The sequence below is a fragment of the Buteo buteo genome, chromosome 5 (genome assembly GCF_964188355.1).
Source record: "Buteo buteo chromosome 5, bButBut1.hap1.1, whole genome shotgun sequence".
Taxonomy (NCBI): Eukaryota; Metazoa; Chordata; class Aves; order Accipitriformes; family Accipitridae; genus Buteo; species Buteo buteo.
Window position 1 is genome coordinate 29708441 of NC_134175.1, and position 17535 is coordinate 29725975.

General features: G+C 38.9%; 1 protein-coding gene across 2 annotated transcripts in view; it reads left to right on the forward strand.

Annotated features, from left to right (window-relative positions):
* The window catches only part of CHN1 (chimerin 1), a 106477-nt gene that overhangs the window by 42625 nt on the left and 46317 nt on the right, over nt 1–17535 (forward strand). For both annotated transcript variants that reach the window (XM_075028410.1, XM_075028409.1), the window contains exon 7: nt 10078–10366. In XM_075028410.1, the coding sequence (XP_074884511.1) occupies nt 10078–10366 (289 nt within the window). The remainder of the gene's footprint in view (nt 1–10077; nt 10367–17535) is intronic.

Consider the following 17535-nt stretch of genomic DNA (forward strand, 5'->3'; position numbering starts at 1 on the left):
GTTCTGCAGCATGATTAAAAAAAAAGGTAATAAAGTTAGCCGTGATTATGAGTCAGGTTTTCTTTATGTTTGGGGGTTAGGGCACGTTCAAGATTATGTGGCGTCAGGAGAGAATTCTTGAGGCAAAATAAATGTCAAAAATTAGTAATCCTTAGTTTAGTTGACCAACTGCATGTATTGTGCAAGAAACTGATACACATGTTCTCTCTCCTTAAATTATGAATTGCGTTAAGAAACTAGCCACTGATAATTTAAAAGGAGACATAATTGGTAGGCTATTAGAGCATAACACTGCAAATGAGCCTTTTTCATTTCAGAGGACAATTGCTTTGGTAGCCGAATGCTGTTCATTTTCAGGGGGCTCTTTTGGTACACATGCTCTTCTAGAACATGTGTTGATTGCCATGGGATTACTTACGTGTGTAAAATTCAGCATCTGCAGAAGGCTTCTTGAATTCAGAGGTTAAAACTGTGCATCTGCATTCTGCTGGAAAGCATCGTTGTACAGGCTGGGACATGGGAGAGGAATTGGGGAACGAAGAATTGTTTGAAACAAGTTTCTCTGTGATAATAGCTGAATTACATTTTTTTAATTAAGAATGTATCAAAATTTGGTCATAGTTTATCCTGAATCCACAGCAGATCTATAAGTAGTCAGAAGGAGTCCAGCAAAACAGTAGGTGACTGCATCCCTTCACTTTACCATGGTAACACTATTCTGACATCATGCTAGTTGGTAGGAAAAAATGATAAAGACCATTTTAAAGACTAAACTTTGCATATCTTTCTATCTGTGTATTTTTTTACCTGATTTGCAAATGCAGTGATTGACAGTAGCAAGGGCTGAATTCAGTTTCTAGAAACCTTTCTAAAATATTCACTCAATATTCCCCGGTTGCTAGCTGAAAAACCTGGGAAACTATATATACATATGTGTATACAGACACACGCACAGACACCAACTTTAAAGCTTAGCTGCATTAAATAGAATTGTTGCAAAATGTGATCAAACCTATCTGTGGGTTAAATATGTTTCAGCCTGACCCACTTTGATCAGTTTTCTTTATTCTGCATGAAAAGGCAAAAGAGTGCTCCTTCCTCTGTGGCCAGGTGAAGCTCTCAGGGAGGGACTCTTTCTTCTCCCCCAGGCGTAGCTCATCACACTTTCATAGGCGCAGAATTCAGGCGAGTTTCAAAAATTGGTCACTCAGGTATCTGCAGCTTCTTTTAGGTGAAAGGAACAGTTCATGCTTAAAGCTATTTTAATAGGCTAACACAACTGGTATGCCAGCTAATATGCTAGGCTTTTTTTTTTTTTTTTTTTTTTTTTGTCTTGTGAAGAGCCAAATATTTCTTTCATGAAGGCTTAAATTCTGCTGAAACTAAAGCTGTCATTCTGTTGGCTGGGTACATCACACAAGCTAGTGCTAGCCCCAGGGGAAAGCGTGCTGATAAATTTTGGAGCTTGCTTTTCTGCTCTGAAGTAAAACAACTGGACCTCTATTTAAATGCTCTTCTATGTAAAAGAAGTTTCTTTTCCGATATAAAATTTCATACTAAATAACATACTCTGTTACTTTGTCAATAACGTGGAAGGTTCAGCTACCAGTAAATAGCATAGGAGTCCTGCATGTTATCTGCCTTATGTAAGTGTAACTGGACACTTCTGAGGTGGCTTCGCTTAAGTATTTAGAATAATAATAAATAGCTACTAACCTTAATGAGTAATTAACTGGCTACCTAGGCCCTCCCACAGACTCAAATGCTTTTTTCCTTATGGTTCACGTCTTCTTGCTGTGTTCCTGTTCTCCTTCCCTCCTCTTCCCATCTGTTGTTGTTGTCAGCTCTGTTTTCTTTTGGCTAGAGTGTCTAATTTATCTTTGGCAATTCAGTTTGCTGCAGTCTTTCTCCTGCTTGTGTAAGTTCAGCACTTCTCAGAGGAATATTCTCTGCTTTGGTGGTGTTGTGAACTTTTCGGTAACTTGTCCAAGAGCTGTCTGTGCTCAGTGCTCATGTTCATTTTATGCCATGTCCTTCACCTCTTGACTATAGCTTCTGCTGCGCCACGAAGATCTACTGTAATCTGGTGGACAGAAGAGGCATTGGGCTTGTGGTGAGGCACTGTGGTGGAGCTCAGAAGATCAAGGCTCACTTCTTGGCTTCACATATGACTTGGCTTGAGGCTTTTAAGTCTTCCATGCCCCATTTCTGCATTAGAGAGGACATTTTCTTTCCTATGTTGTCTCACATGCCTGTTCAGTACAAAAGTCTAGGATCTCTTAAAAATGGCCCAGACAAACCGAAAGTTGTACACCATCTCTCAGACTACACTGAGTCACAGCTTCTGAGCAGGAATCTGTGTGGTACTGTGCTGATTTTATGATGTATAGTCTGCCTGGTTTGAAGCTTCTAGGCACTGTTGGAGTTGAAGTAGTAAAAAGTCAAATTATAATGCAATCTGTTGATAATTAAATTGTGTATACATGTACATCGCATACGTTGCACTCTTCACCCCTGTTCTCTCCCCTGTCAAAAGGATACATACCTTTTCTGTCTTCTGCAGGTTCTACTGGAATGCCATTTTGCTCTATTCCTTTTAGAAAATGCTAGTTAGAAATATATCTCCAAGTTAGTCCTTTTGGCTGGCCTCTTCTTTTGCATGCTTTTGAAATACATATTTATTAAATTCTTGTGTTTGGAGAAACAACTTTTTTCCTGTGCTTCATCAATAAACAAAAAAGTCCTTCAGCTGTAAATATTATGGATGCTTTATGAATATGTTTTCAAAATAACACACAATAGCCTCATATTGTTGTTTAATCTCATAATTGTTTTCATCAAAACATTTCTGAATTATTCAAGCACTAAAACAACTGACAAATAAGTGTTTTCTGGCCGTTTTCCTCTTCCTTCTCCCTCTTTTATACTCGATGTAGCTCAGCTGAGTTAAGTATAGTTCCTCCTGATTTGATAGCTGCTAGGAGAAGAATCAAGCTTTTTTTTTTCTTTTATAACTTGAGATGAGTAAATGAACTCTTAACAGTTTCAGTAATAATTTGACATCTGCCCCACCTACTGCTGCGTTTGCACAAAGGAAGAAACTGTATTCTAGAAAAACAATGTAATAATAGAAAAGCTATCAATCTGTATTGATGAGCTGTTAGTAGCCCCAAATTTCTAACAGTGCATATTGTATATGCAGGAACCATTTAATTTTGCATTATTGTGCTTGTTTATTGTTAAGGAATGCAGCTTTGAGGAAAAACCATTTTAGAGAGCAGGATTAATATATTGGTGAATCTCACTGTTTGTGAAAAAAGTGGTGAGCGATTACTAGAAGATCAGAGGTAGAATACGTTGAGAAAACAACTTAAGTAAGTAGCAAACTGTGTAATAGCTTTAAGTAAGTTAAGTAAACCTGCATTCTAAGGTTGGGATCAACAGCGGCTTAAGGCAAATCAGATTTGACAAAGTCTCACTGGAACAGAAGTCTTACTCTAGATATTTTTAATCTAAGGGAAATTTTAAATATATTTTTATTAAAATATAAACTTTGAGACCTTGAACAACAACCTGTAGAGTGTACATTGAAAAACAAAACCAAAAACAGGAACAACAACAAAAACAATGTTTTCCACTCTGCTCTCCAAAACCCCTTTTTGTGCTTGCAAAGCTATTTTCTTATAAGGACATTTCTTTGGGTTTTCACTTGATGTCTTCCACTCAGGTTTCCTTGATATACTGAATTAAAATACAGATATTGTCTTAGTAAGATAAATTAAGAGCAACTTGCTTTTAGTGTAAGAAAAACTGTAGAAGCAAAAAAGAAATGTGACAGTCATGAGTAACTTTTAAAATAAAGATGGTAGATTTTAGATTTTTTTAGAGTGAGGGTGGTGAAACACTAGAACAGGTTGCCCAGAGAGGTGGTAGATGCCCCATCCCTGGAAGCATTCAAGGTCAGGTTGGACAGGGCTCTGAGCAACCTGATCTAGTTGAAGGTGTCCCTGCTTGTTGCAGGGGGGTTGGACTAGATGACCTTTAAAGGTCCCTTCCAGCCCGAAATATTCTATGATTTTATGAACTTAAACCCTTGTAGGAAAAGCTGCTGTAAGGGAAACAAAAATGAACGTGTTTGAGCATTATGCTGTGGCAGTTCTCTCTCCGTATGATGCATGATTGCAGTGGAATTTCTGTTACAGATCTGATGTTGTTCTACTTCTAACTTTACCAGAGAAAACAATGTCATATATGACCTAAAATGAAAATGTTATACATAGGCAGAGTAAAATTTGCATGCACATGTTGAAGTTTTCTGAGCATACACTAGTGAGGGTTGATACCTTAGCTTGGAAGAATTAAAACACAGTTCTGCTTTAAAGTAATACAAAAGCTCCAGTAGCATGAAGTCACACTGTAGAATTAACTCTTGGAGAACATTTCTTCAAAATTTTTGGTAAAGAAACATAACTATTTGCTTAATATGAAACTGTGAAAGTTACTAACATTCCTGCTAGTAACATTTCCAGGAGGCGTTTATTCCAGTCGTGTTGGCATAGGTTTCCAAATACTGCTTTCATTTAAAGAGAAGATATCAGGCTCTTACTACTTTCTTACTACTTACTACTTTTCTTTCAGATGCGTCTTACTAACCACAACAAGTATTTTCCCAGGAAGCACAGAGGTTTCATCGGGTAGAAAAAGCAGTAAAAAATTGCCCACAACATTGGTCTTGATTCTGATTCAATCATCTAATCAGTTCCAGGGACTTAAATGGAATAGGGCATGCAAGCACAGTCCTTGACCAGCTGATGTTTGTTCAGAGTTTGGGATGGTGAAAATCAGCTGTTAAAAGAAAAATAAGACATTGAGACAAAAGAAGACTTTTCTTATTATTTTGTTAGATTTATTTGTGAAACACACCATTACAGGTACCAACAGCTGGTAACACTTTCAGTCTTCGTTGTTTTCAGCAGCTGTTACCTGCTGCCGATGCCCTAGAGCAGTTACTCCCTTTCACTTGTGTTGTCGCTGACAGCACTTGTGATCCACAGGAAAGTGCCATTGCTCTGGTCCTCACTGACTGCTGTTTGCAGCAAGCTATTTGCATGATATTTTTTCCCTCTTGGACAAGGACGTCTGGGCAGTGATTCTGGGCAGTGAGGCAGGTGAACGGTCTTCAGTCGCGATTGAGAGAGACTGCTGGGAAGCTGTTGTCAATGATACCGCACCAGCTCTGATTTTTTTTACTTGATCCTGATTAGGCAGAGCGAGTTGAAGGTTGTGTCTGCATTGGCATGGGGTAGGCACATTGCAGTTCCAGCTCTGGCATTTGTTTTCTGTTCTGAAGGATGCCACACTTTTTCCATGCTGAATTAAGCCATGAATTTCCATGTGTTCAGCCAGCGCATGGGTCTGACCAGGTTTTAGGGATAACTTTATGCCTAATTAATGTTCATCAAGCAACAGTCAGCCGGCTAGCCAATGCTGCCCTTCCAAATGGCATAGGAAAACTATCTATAGTGACTGTACTCTGCCATCTTTCCCAGCCATGTTAGACAATGAGGGGGTTTTGTCTCCACTTGTATAAAATGCACCTTTACATTCAACCCCTAATGCATTTGATTTCATTTATGCGTATTGTGTTCTTATGAACTACTGCTGAGGTTTTGGAGATGATGCTATTTGTCAGGCAAATATTCTGGGAAGATGGCAAGTTCCACATTTCCCTGGCCATCCTCAGAAATGTTGTTGCCAATAAATAATAAAAAACAACAACAACAACAAACAAAACAAAACAAAACCCAAAAACAAAAACCAAAAATGAGCTGTTTTCAGGAGTTGGAGACCTTCAGGGATAACTGTAGAAGAGGTTTTGGCTGCATGCAAGACTTGTGTTTCTTTGACAAGGAAATGGGCCAAAAGAGGATCTGTGGAATAATTTTTTTCTTTCACATGAACACAGCATGATTAGGAGACATTCCTGATTGCAAGATCGCTTATATTTCTGTGGCTTTTTATGGAGTGTTGGTTGAGAGCTTTCAGAAGTTAGAGTTGAAATTCTGGCACCTAATTTTAAGTGAGACTTCTACCTTCTGGCTGCAAAGCACGTTAAGACACTTTTTCTTCAAGGGAAGATTAAGTCCAAGTGACCTTCAGGCGCATGTACAGAACTTAAGATTTCCCAGCTCAGTGTATGAAGTTGCTTGAAACTAATGAGGACACGAGCAGCCCCGAGGGGCATTAACTTTGTGGTCTGGTTGCAGCTACACATTTTAAATAATGCCTTTGTGTAGATACTCTTCTCATCATAAAATAGCCTGTGAAAGAGGTGAATAGCTACTGTACAATTCTGTGTGTGGACTGTAAAATCCATCTTCTTAGATGGTAAGAAAGTACGGATGGGCTTTCAGTCTTTTACTTCTTCCTTTTGTTTCATCAGTGAATGCTGCATACAGAGTAGGTGGCTGAGCCTGAAGCCTCTCTCTCTCTCTCATGCTATGATACCTAATTCAACTCCTGAGTCCTTTATTGCTAGCCACATTTGCTCTGCCACTTAATACGTTTTCCCACGTTATCCACTCTGCCCCACTGGCAACCAAAGGGACTAGACAGAGTGATTGCTTTTCAGACAACTTGGAATAAAAAAAAGTCTTTTATCTGTAGTCCTGCTGCTTGCAAACAAATGCACAGTGGACACAATGAGGCTGTTTGACATGTCAGAGGTCTATTTCTTTTTCTTGGAAAAACATCTAATGTTCCGCTGTTTAAACCAAAAGAGAACATACGTTATCTGTGTCCTGCTTTCTATTTCTTAAACAAAAAACAGCTGGTACTGGTGCTTGCCTTTAGGAAGACACCATCAGGAAGTTGAAATATCAGATCTTGGCTCTACTTAGTTGCCACAGTAATGTATAATTAACCAGGCTGCAGTAATGTTATTGAAAGTAAACATAAGGAAATATTCTTGCTAATGGAAAAATTTAAACCGTAGTTTCAAGTAAGACTGAGGGGACTGAAGATTAAATTTTAATTGATTATTTGCAATTGGACGTGTATGTTTGCATTTATATTGTAATTTGATCAGAGTAGTATCATTGTGTGGTCAGAAAGAAATAAAACAGGATTCCAAGATGCATTATTGATGGTACCATCTTTGTAAGAGATTGGTGTTTAATTGATTTGTGGGGTTTTGGGCTTGTTCTTTTTTTTCCTTCTTGTTGCTAATAGGATTCTATTTGAAAAACAGTACATTTCCCCACAACGTATCCAATAAGAAGTGAATAGAGAGAAAAAAGTTTGATTTGGAACAAATGGGAAATCAGATAAAGGCAAACCATTCAATGTTCACTTCTTGCAGCTGATAAGCAAGCACCTTTTCCAAGTGGTTATGACTCTGATGTGGAGTAATTTGTTTGTCTAAATACCTTTCTTTAAGTGGTAATAGTTAAATTATCCTAATCTATTTTAAATCAAGAAAGTTGAATGTACCTTTGGAAGGCCACACATGCCAAAAGAAATTGATGTGCAGTTCCCCAGATCCATACAGGAGGAAGTTTATGTCTGTTTGTGAGGTTGACAAGGGAGATGAGTTTAGGCATGGGATGCTAAGATGTTAAAGAATTAAAACTGTGGAATGTTGTCTATGAGATACTCATGTGCTGAAATGTGGGTCAGGAGCAGTGAGATAAAGATTATGTACTTTTGGAAATCCTATTCCTTGTAGTATCTCTCAAAGACACGCTCCATGTGCAGCAGTCTGAACAGACGTGCAGCGTAGGGGCTACTCAGGAAAACATAGCTGGGGTAGAACCATGTACCTACTGACCCTGATGGGAAAAAGATTAATCCTTTAAGAACTTTTGTTTGTTCTCTGCATTTAGCCATCTTGTTCTTCAGAACTTTGTTTTAGACTCTGAAGGATGTTACTAAAATCAAGACACCATGTGTACTTAGTAATACGTCCTAAGAAGCTTTTCTGTGCCTTATCTTCTCTTGATAAGATTAGTGTAATACTTTCTCTTCTAGAAAGCTAAGAGCCATAAGTGACCTTCAGCTTGTTTAAAACTGCTATGAGTACTGTCAGAGCATATGTTACTGATTAGAGCAGCAGTTCACCTGCTACATCTCTTAAGAAAAATAATTCTATTGCATGTTGTCATTTAAGGTCCATTATTCTTCACCTTCAAACTTACTCAGTTCTCCTGCCAAATTTTAACATCGTAGTGCTTGTATGCGCTCCATGTGCATTATTCCCACTGACTTGAGCAGAAGACAGTGAAGGTTGCTCACTTTGGCACTGCAAAGTGCTGAGCACACTTGGCTCATGCTGACTCCTCTGACAGTGGAGGGTATGCAAGGAGCACGTCTCATGGTCAAAGCTTCTTTGCAACACGCTACGTTGAGTAGAAGGATGCTCTGAAGAATGGGCCTGCACATGTTCCTATCCCTTCTGCTGTAACTTAGGACATTCTCTTTCTAGTTTCTGAATGACTTACATTCACTCAGAATTGCATCCTGTGATGAAATTAGCATTGGGTAAAACTGTATTTCTTTCTGTCATTTTGTAACTTCTTGCTTTTCAGTTTGATTCAGTGGACTTTTGGTTTGTGCGGCATAAAAATGTGCGTAGAAGTACCAGGTCATTTCCAGTAAAAGGCCCAGGTAGTTCATACACATCATGTCCCCTTTTCATACTGAGCAGGACAGAGATTCCTGAGGGCCCGCTCACATTTGAGCATTACATAAAAATAGCAGCTCCTGAAGTTATAGTCACTGTCAGATTATTGATAGGGGGATGGGAAGGTTGGAATTTTGATTCAGAACACAAGAAAAAAAATATACATCACAGAGCAAGTGTTTTTGCCCATATTTGCAAAAAATTTCACCTGAGGCAAGGTCTAAAATTATGCTTTCCCCTGTTTGGCAAGGCCCCATTGAAAAGGAGCCACTTCAGCAAAGCACCAGGGTTTACTCTGTTGCTTAACATCTCCTGTGAAGCATTGGATTGTAAAGTGAAAGCAATCCATCCTTTCAAGTTCAGTTTTTAACACTTATTTGGCAGATCTGACCTCACAAGGGGGCCCGATACCCTGAGCAGCCACCCTTGCTGCTGTCTGACGAAGGAGTAACACTGGAGTGAGCTGTGAAAGCAGCTGCTTGCCTCCATCTTCTCTGCAGGAAATGCGTTGGTTGTTGCCAAGTGCAAACACTGGTGTGTTTTCACATGTTTAGATTGCTTTTAGGCAGAAATTTGTTACAGACTCTTAAGTACAGTTTTTGAAAATATGCTAATATTCAGGTGAAATAGGCATTCTTACGGTTGCTAAGAGCCTGTAGCAAAACCCTATTGCACCCCAACTGCAGAATGGCTAGCATCAGATAGCTTCTGTGTTATATATCCTGTATATTACAAAGATTTGCTTGAAGCTCAGGACTTAACAAGCATAACACAGAAGGACTTTTGTACAAAGCTTGAAGAGTTAGTCCTTGGCCTTTGGCCAGGAATAAAGAATGCTTGCCCTTGTGCCATTTTGTCCTGTGCTGCTCCAATTCTGGCAGTGGTTCTGCTTCAGTGTAATTGTTGGCACTGAAGCTCAGCGGAACCCTGAATGGCCTCTTCCTGCAAGCAAGCAGGGGCGCAGAGGTCCGAGACGGCATCAAAACTCCGTATTGATCAACTGTAATAGAGGACTCTATTATGAGAACTCTTCATATCAGAGCCAAGCAAATTGACTACAGCGATGCAGTAGTAAAGTACTAAAAAAAGCCATGAAGAGTGTGAAGTAATTTTCAGTTTTTCCACAGTATAATGGAGGGGCTAAAAGAATAAGAGAACAAACAGCTCCTTCTGGGACAGTCACTGTTTTGGCTATCTGTCTGCGGTTGTTGTTGATCTGTCTTTCCTATCTGTGCGAAGCAGTGGTTGAGTTTTTCATTCTCATCTGGACCAGACACAAAGCATAGTCACAGCATTAAGTGATAAAGTGTTTTTTATTGTTTGCAAAGGCTTGCTTACTCTTCTTTATTCTGCTTACTGTTCTTTATAAAAAAAACTTTCCCATTTCATTGAGGCAGATTTGGAAGTCAAACCAGAAACTTCAGACTCTACTACGATGGAAAGCACTTTGTTGGGGAGAAACGTTTTGAGTCCATCCATGACCTGGTGACAGATGGATTGATTACTCTTTATATTGAAACGAAGGCAGCTGAATACATTGCCAAGATGACAATAAATCCAATTTATGAACACATAGGATATACAACTTTAAACAGAGAGCCAGCACACAAAAAACACATGCCAACCCTGAGAGATGAACATGATGGCAAAGAGTCTACAGGAGAGGATGAGGTAGCAGAAAAGAGGGTAAGCAATTGTTAACCCACACTCTTTTTTCTGTTAGACCTTTTTATTTTGTGCTTTTAACCCTCCTCCTCTACTATAAAGTGCTGAAGGTATCTGTAGATATTTAGTCTACATATTTATTTCCAGTATTGCATTAGTAATAATATTTAAACTGTTGTAGGGTTGTAGGGTTTTTTAATGGTAATCTTTGCATATTGCAAATTTCTATGATTTGGTGGTTAGTTATTTATCATTGCGAGGTTCCTTTCTTCAAGTATTTTCACAGTTATAGATGTTACCATTAAGCCACTCTTTTATTTCAAACAGGCTAAGAATATTTAATCTTAACATTGTTTGCAGTTTATAAGACAACTGCCCTTTGGTCCAAAATTATGTTTCTTAACACATTCAGCATTCCCCAAACAAATGCATTCCATAATCTATTCAGCAGTCTGCATAAAATGACAGTAAAGTTGTCCACATTATAAATAAGACTGTTCATTAAGTTGATAAAATGTTAAAACATTTCACTTGGCTAAGTTCAGCCTGTCAGAAGCTGACAGAGCTATTTTTGGCCTCAGCCAGACTTATGAAGAAGGATTGCTCTCTTCAGAGAGTTGCAGTATCAGCTGAGAACTAACTGCGTCCTGGATTATAAAAGAAAAATGAACAACAAAGAAATCTTAGAACTGGTGAAAATAGAAATATTAAAGGAGGTTGGGAATGGATCAGGCAGACAAAGCAGCTGCCTGAAACTTCATTTCTGTGACAGAGACTAAACTTAAAAAGAAAACATAATGTAAATTCCATCATGTTAAGCTAAATACTTTGTTTATTGAAAAGCTGACATATGAAAGTCTTTTTAAAGTGTATTTTCACATGTGTGTAGGTGTTAATGCATGTATAATAGTCTGATACGCTCCCCTACTTCACAAACTTCAGAATGACATTAGGAGTGTCTAATATGCTTATAAAGCTTAGAAGAAATGCTAACCTTAGTTGGGATCATCTGTTTATCTTTCCAATCAGAAATATGTCTATGATTTCAGTTTTTCTTGAAGTGGAGGAAAGGTCTCACTGACAATTTCCAACATACATGACTATTACAGTAAAACTAAGCTCCGTACAGAGTCCACAGAGAGAGGAGGCTCATAGCTTTGGTCCTTCAAATCCTTCTCCAGCTGGGTCTGTCATCCTGCATTGAATTTGCTGAGAGATGAAGTACCCAACTTAGCTTAAAGTATGAATCTTCACTGTTATCAGATCACTTTGACAAAAGAAATACTGGTGGGGATATTGAAGCTAGCTGACCATATTAAATATCCGATTTCTTGCCTGTTAGGTACCAGTAGTAGAGGGGTGAGTTATCAGGTACAGCTCCTGACAGCCACTGACTTGCAGCATGCTGTTTCAAAAGGATTTTTTTGCATGTTATCATAGGGAGTTCATTATAATGCAAAGCCTGGGTAAAAATCTTCTGTAAGAGTTCTGGAAGTCACTGCTTTGGGTTTCTTTGGTAAAATTAACTCTTCCTGCATTTAGCAACTTTCAAGTGACAACAGAACTCTGTTCTGTCACAGCATTTTTTAGACTGTTGAAAAAATTTTCATAGGAAAGGGATTTCAATTATTATTATTGAAAAATGCTGGTTTTTCCATAGATGACACGGTGTTATGTCAGACTTACCAACAAGGTATACGTATTGTTTTGAAACATTTTTCATGAAATAGCGTAAGAACTATTAACTATTTCTCACAGATTGAAATTTTAGGTGAAAAACCTTTAGAGAGGTTAATCATGTAATTGCAACATCCCACTCCCTTTGTCTGGGAGTTATAAGGAACTCAAGTGGCTTCATCTGCAACATTGTTCAACAGCAGTGGTGTTTACTGGCCTGAAGCCCAGCTTTTGAGCCTTTTCTCTTTATTTGTCTTGGAACCATGTTTATGTGAAGACAATGAGGCACACAGACATCACAGTATAGTTAAATGTGGAGATTTCAGTTTAATATTGAAGTTGTGATCCAGTTGGGATTACTACCCGTGGCTGCACAGGAGTGGCACAGAGGTGACATCTTCACTGCCTGTACACCTCTCAGGGTCTTTGCTGGAAGATGACACAGAGAGTCCCGAGTGTCACTTCACCCAACCAATCTCCAAGGAGAATAAGGCATTCAACCCCATGGCCAACACCCGATCCCAGTAGCAACCTCAGCATTTGGAACAAGCCCCAGCGTCCAGCTAAGGCTTGCCAAATCCTTTCTCCCTCCTCTGTAAGTCACAGGGTGTGGGGAGCATGGTAAGGAGGAGGGATACGGTGGTGGCCTTGATGAATGTCTCATGGGGGGGGGGTGGCTATGTGCAGTAGGAGTGGTGGGGAGAGGAGGCCTTGGAGGGTTTTTCCAGGTATCTCCCATCACTGTCTGGGGGACTGGACTACTTGCACACCCACTAAAGCTGTCACCTTGATAGCCTGGGAGAACCGTTTCAGGTTCAGTGAGGTGAACATAACTGACTGGCTGGAGGACTGAATCATGTCTGGTGGTTAATTTTGTTAAAAAAAATTGAAATGATGATATATATACTTGTTTGACAAATAATTTGCATTTAAAGCATGAGTACTGGATGAAAGGAAATATTTCTCTGGCTTTTCTAAAAGCCTACTTACTATAAAAAGTTAACATGCTAGCAGCAAGGAACACAGGAGAGATTACATCTCCACTTAAACAGAAGACTCAATCTCTCTGCAAGTTTATAAGCTTTCTTTGGTAAAATAATAATAATGAAATAAGAAAAATATACATATCCTTGACTAAATTGCTCAGAAGGTAATTTTACCCTTTTTGTGCAGGCTCCTGGTTCTTACTGATACTTACTTGAAAACTTCAATTAATAATAACATAGTATTTACCTTATTATGAATCATTTAACCATGATATAAGGAAGCTTTCTTATAGGACATTTATAAATAGGCCAAGTAGTTTTTCTTTCTCTCTGGTGGGAGGGATGGCAGAGTGATTCCTCTTGTCCAATATAAAGAGATATCACTGAATTGATACTGACAATTCTAGCAAAGAACTCAAAGAAAATTGTTCAAAATCCAACAAGAGTAAAACATTGGCTTATGATCCAAACAGCAAAATCTGTGTGCTACAACATTAGGCTATTAGCCCCTTGGTGAGGATGAAAATTTCTGCAGGGTACAGTATTTGGCAATTGATGTCTCTCAATCAGTTTTATACTGTAGCCACACAGCTTCTCCCTATACTGTATGCTTCTTCCTCCATAAAGAGAGGAAGAAGTCTGGGTCTTGAACATTGATCATCCTGAGCCAAAATACATTCCCAGATTTGCAGACTCTGAGGTTGTTCAGATCCGAATCTAAACTTTGTGCCTGCGACTGTTGCCCAGTCCTGTGTGGGTGGTGTATGAAAGATAAACCCTTCAGAAGAAGGAAAGACACACAGGCTCTGGCTGGGGAACAGCTGGTGGGAATGTAGTTTCGCTTTCTGCCATAAAATCAAGTGGAGGAAATTGGGCAGCCAGAGAACACATCCCAAACTTGAGAATGAAATATTAAAAAGCACTTCACCTAGCCTTGAATTTAATGTGGGGCAGTAGCAGGGAACGCCACAGATTTGTGTTAGATGCCTCCTCCCAGCATGCACTAATAACACTTTATTTGTTCCCCCCTCTTTTCAGCAATTAATTTACAGTAGAAAAATTCAGCAAGTGTTGGGTGGCTTGTCATATGCAATACATTAAAAATGAACCTTGGTAAAGGGGAAGGATTTAAAGACCATAAAAGATGAAAAGACAAAAATTATGCAATTGTTAGATGAGGTTTGTAGGACACAAATCACAACACTCCTGAGTCCTACAAGAGACCATATTGTGGTGTGATTTAAGATACGCAGTTTTTAATAGGAAAAGCATGAGAATATAATCGACTGCGCAGCATGTGCTTCACTGATTATGGGAAGGAATATGACTGGTTAGCATGTACAAGTATATATTAAAAATTAAAATTAAAATTCCTGGTTAATAGTTTATGATTTTCATAACCTATGAAAGAATTAATAAATAGTCAGAGATAACTGGAGGAGTGGAAAGTGAAAACAGGAGAGTGCTTGTCATGCTTGAATGCTCTGAATAGATATTTTAGCTGCCATGCTAAAAGGTAATGCTGGTTCCCAGAAGAGTCTGCAGATTGTTCAGAACTCAATTGTGCAGCCATCGTGGTCTGTGTGTTAAGAGAGAGCTAAGATGCATTTGAAAGAGGGCTTCCCATGTGGATTGAGTCTGTATGGCCTGGTGTGGAAGTGGAAATAATACCCAGTATCACAAGATTTACTATTCCTCCCGTGCCTTGAATACTGATGGATCTCTGAACATTCTCCACTCTCAAAGGTAATTATGGCCTTGGAGCAGATGACTTGATTCAGTTAAATACTTTATAAAAATGGTAGCTCTCAGAAGTTCATAAAAACCTAAATACATAAATCGAAGTCCTTCTTGAAAGCCCTGCAAAACATGATTTTTTTTTTCATTTTGACATGCTTTTGAGATAGTAATGTAAGAAGTTGTATGAGTGATTTAATCAGGATTTAATATCTGCTATGAGAAAATGAAATAATTAGGTGTGAGTTATCCCGTCTTTCAGAATGAAATGCTGAGGTTAATGTTAGGGTAGCAACTGAATCACATTTATTCATGTTTACTTTGGTGATAAGTGCTATTTCTTCAAGAAACTTTGGTGGCTGCAAATCAATTAAAGACCCCTTCTAGACTGTACTACTACATTCAGTTTGATTCCTGCAGATGGAAAGAATTGAGAGAAGGTTCCTGGCAGCAGTCACCCAACAAGAGCACTCTTTTGTTCTATTTTTAATGACCTTAGTGGTGATACTATTTTTTCCTCCAGGGCGATGAAGGCTGATTGTCTGCAGCCCTGTGCAAGGAGATCTGGAAATGTAATTCCGTGTCATTCTAGTAGGAAACATGCTTTTAAGCCTGCCTCCAAAGATAATCCAGATCACAAAGTTAATTGCAACCTCTGTGTACATTTCTAACAGATTCATAAGAGCCTTCACATAAAAAATCAAGGGTGTTTGCAGACAGACCAGTCTCACTTTCCAACCTTGAACTGACACTGGTATTTTCATTAATGGCACTACTACTTTTCTACTTCTGTTCTCGGTCAAATCTGTTAGTAAGATCTGCTTTAAACCTTCCTTCACCAAAGCTTATTTTATCTTCAGTGAAAGGACATCAGAAAATGTAGCTGAGAAAGTTACAGTAGTCCATTGTAGAAGCATAAGCCCCCTTAGCAAGGTCTGTGATGGAGGAAGACAGCTTCGAACAACACTGTTTGGTGTCCAGTAATGCCAGTGCTGGGACTGATAAGAACTAAAAAGAAGATGTGGTCTTAATAATCAGGAGGAAAGTGTGCTCTGAGAGTGAAGAAATCTTGATGCTGGAAGTTCTATTTACTCAAATTAACTTAATTTTATTAGAAAAGATGGGTGTGTAATATATAAAACTCTAGACAAGCCATAGCTATAACAAGGGTAGCAACAAAGAAATAATGGTTTTAAAAGTACAACTAATAAATGTTTACTTTAAAGTACATTTAAAGACACAGGAGACTGAGCACTGAAGAATCCCATGGGTTAACTTGAGGAGATTGTCAACTCTTTTCTCAGAAATGTTCCTTTCCAGTCCCTGCGCGGGTGTCCATGACAATCACTCTGTAAGTTTAATGTAATTTATAAATAAAACATAACTCTGTGGAAGGCAAAAACTTCTATTTATTTCTTCTGGGTTTAGCCCATCTTTCAGCAGAGACTTCAAAGCACAGACAATTTTGTCAATAGCAAGAAAGTTCCTACCAGGATGAAAGACAAGCCTACTTTTTAGGTAGCTGCTCCAACATATCGGCAACATTGTCCTCTGTGGAGATTGCCCCAGCCTCAATCTTCTTTATCTTCCCTTTGTGCATTAGCATTTATGGTGGTAGGGATCTAGTGTCATTTATGTCATTATGTATGGCATGTACAGTTCAAACTAAGACTGCAAATGGTTATGATGCCTTTTTATAAACATATATGTTTTTAACTTAACTATATGTTTATTAAGACCCGAGAAACATGCTGTCCAGTGTGCAGACATCAGCACAAAGAAAATTCTTTTCTCCAAACTGCAGGGTACTTTTTCTACTCATAATCACTGACAGTAACCTAAGTCTTTATTTATGTTCAGTGTGGCAGTAAAATTGATACACTGGAAAGATTACATAAACTGATCATGTTGTAAGATTCAGAGCTTCCAAATGAAGCATAAACTTTGCTAATTTAATTCCCAGGTCATAGAATATCTCATTTTTCTCTTGTCAGTATCTTGTGCTTATAAAGGATAAATTAACAAGCCAGACTTGTTTTTTAAGGGTTTCTTACTGGACCTGTAGCTCAGCTCTAGTGCTAAACATGGTCCCATAACTCTCCTGTTTTTCCCAGGCCAAATTCTTTCTTCTTCTCTCCTTGCCAGCTCTGGTCAGTGCTCAGCTGTGCTCTATTAGTTCCTGTGGGTTACAAATGGCATCCCAGCTGATTCCAGTAAGCCTTGCAGGACCTCACCTGCCTGCCTCTGTGTGTATGCCTGTGCCTCCAAAGCACATTAATTTAATGCTTACACAATAACATGTGGGATTAATGTGAAATGAAAGCCACATGCTTTTGTTGGTAGCCTGATTGCCTATTGCTGGTCTAGTATTACAAGGTTCAAAATAAATAAGGCTCCACAAACTTCAGACAGTGAGGAGTGGCTTAGGTCAGGTTCCATTTCAAATGCATAGTGTGCTTCCTGTCACGATGCTACTCCTGTAGAGAGATTTCCTCTATTTTGCAGGTAAGCACAGTTGAGGATCAGCATCCCACTTCAGCCTTTTGTCATGAGTACAAGTCAATTGACTGCTTGCTGAGATGACTTTTCACGTTTGTCGTAGTTTAACCCCAGCCAGCAACTAAGCACCACACAGCTGCTTGCTCACTTCCCCCGCCCCCCGCAGTGGGATGGGGGAGAGAATCGGGGGAAAAAAAAGTAAAACTCATGGGTTGAGACAAGAACAGTACAATAGGACGGAAAGGAAGAAAATAACGATAATAAAATAATTGGAATATACAAAACAAGTGA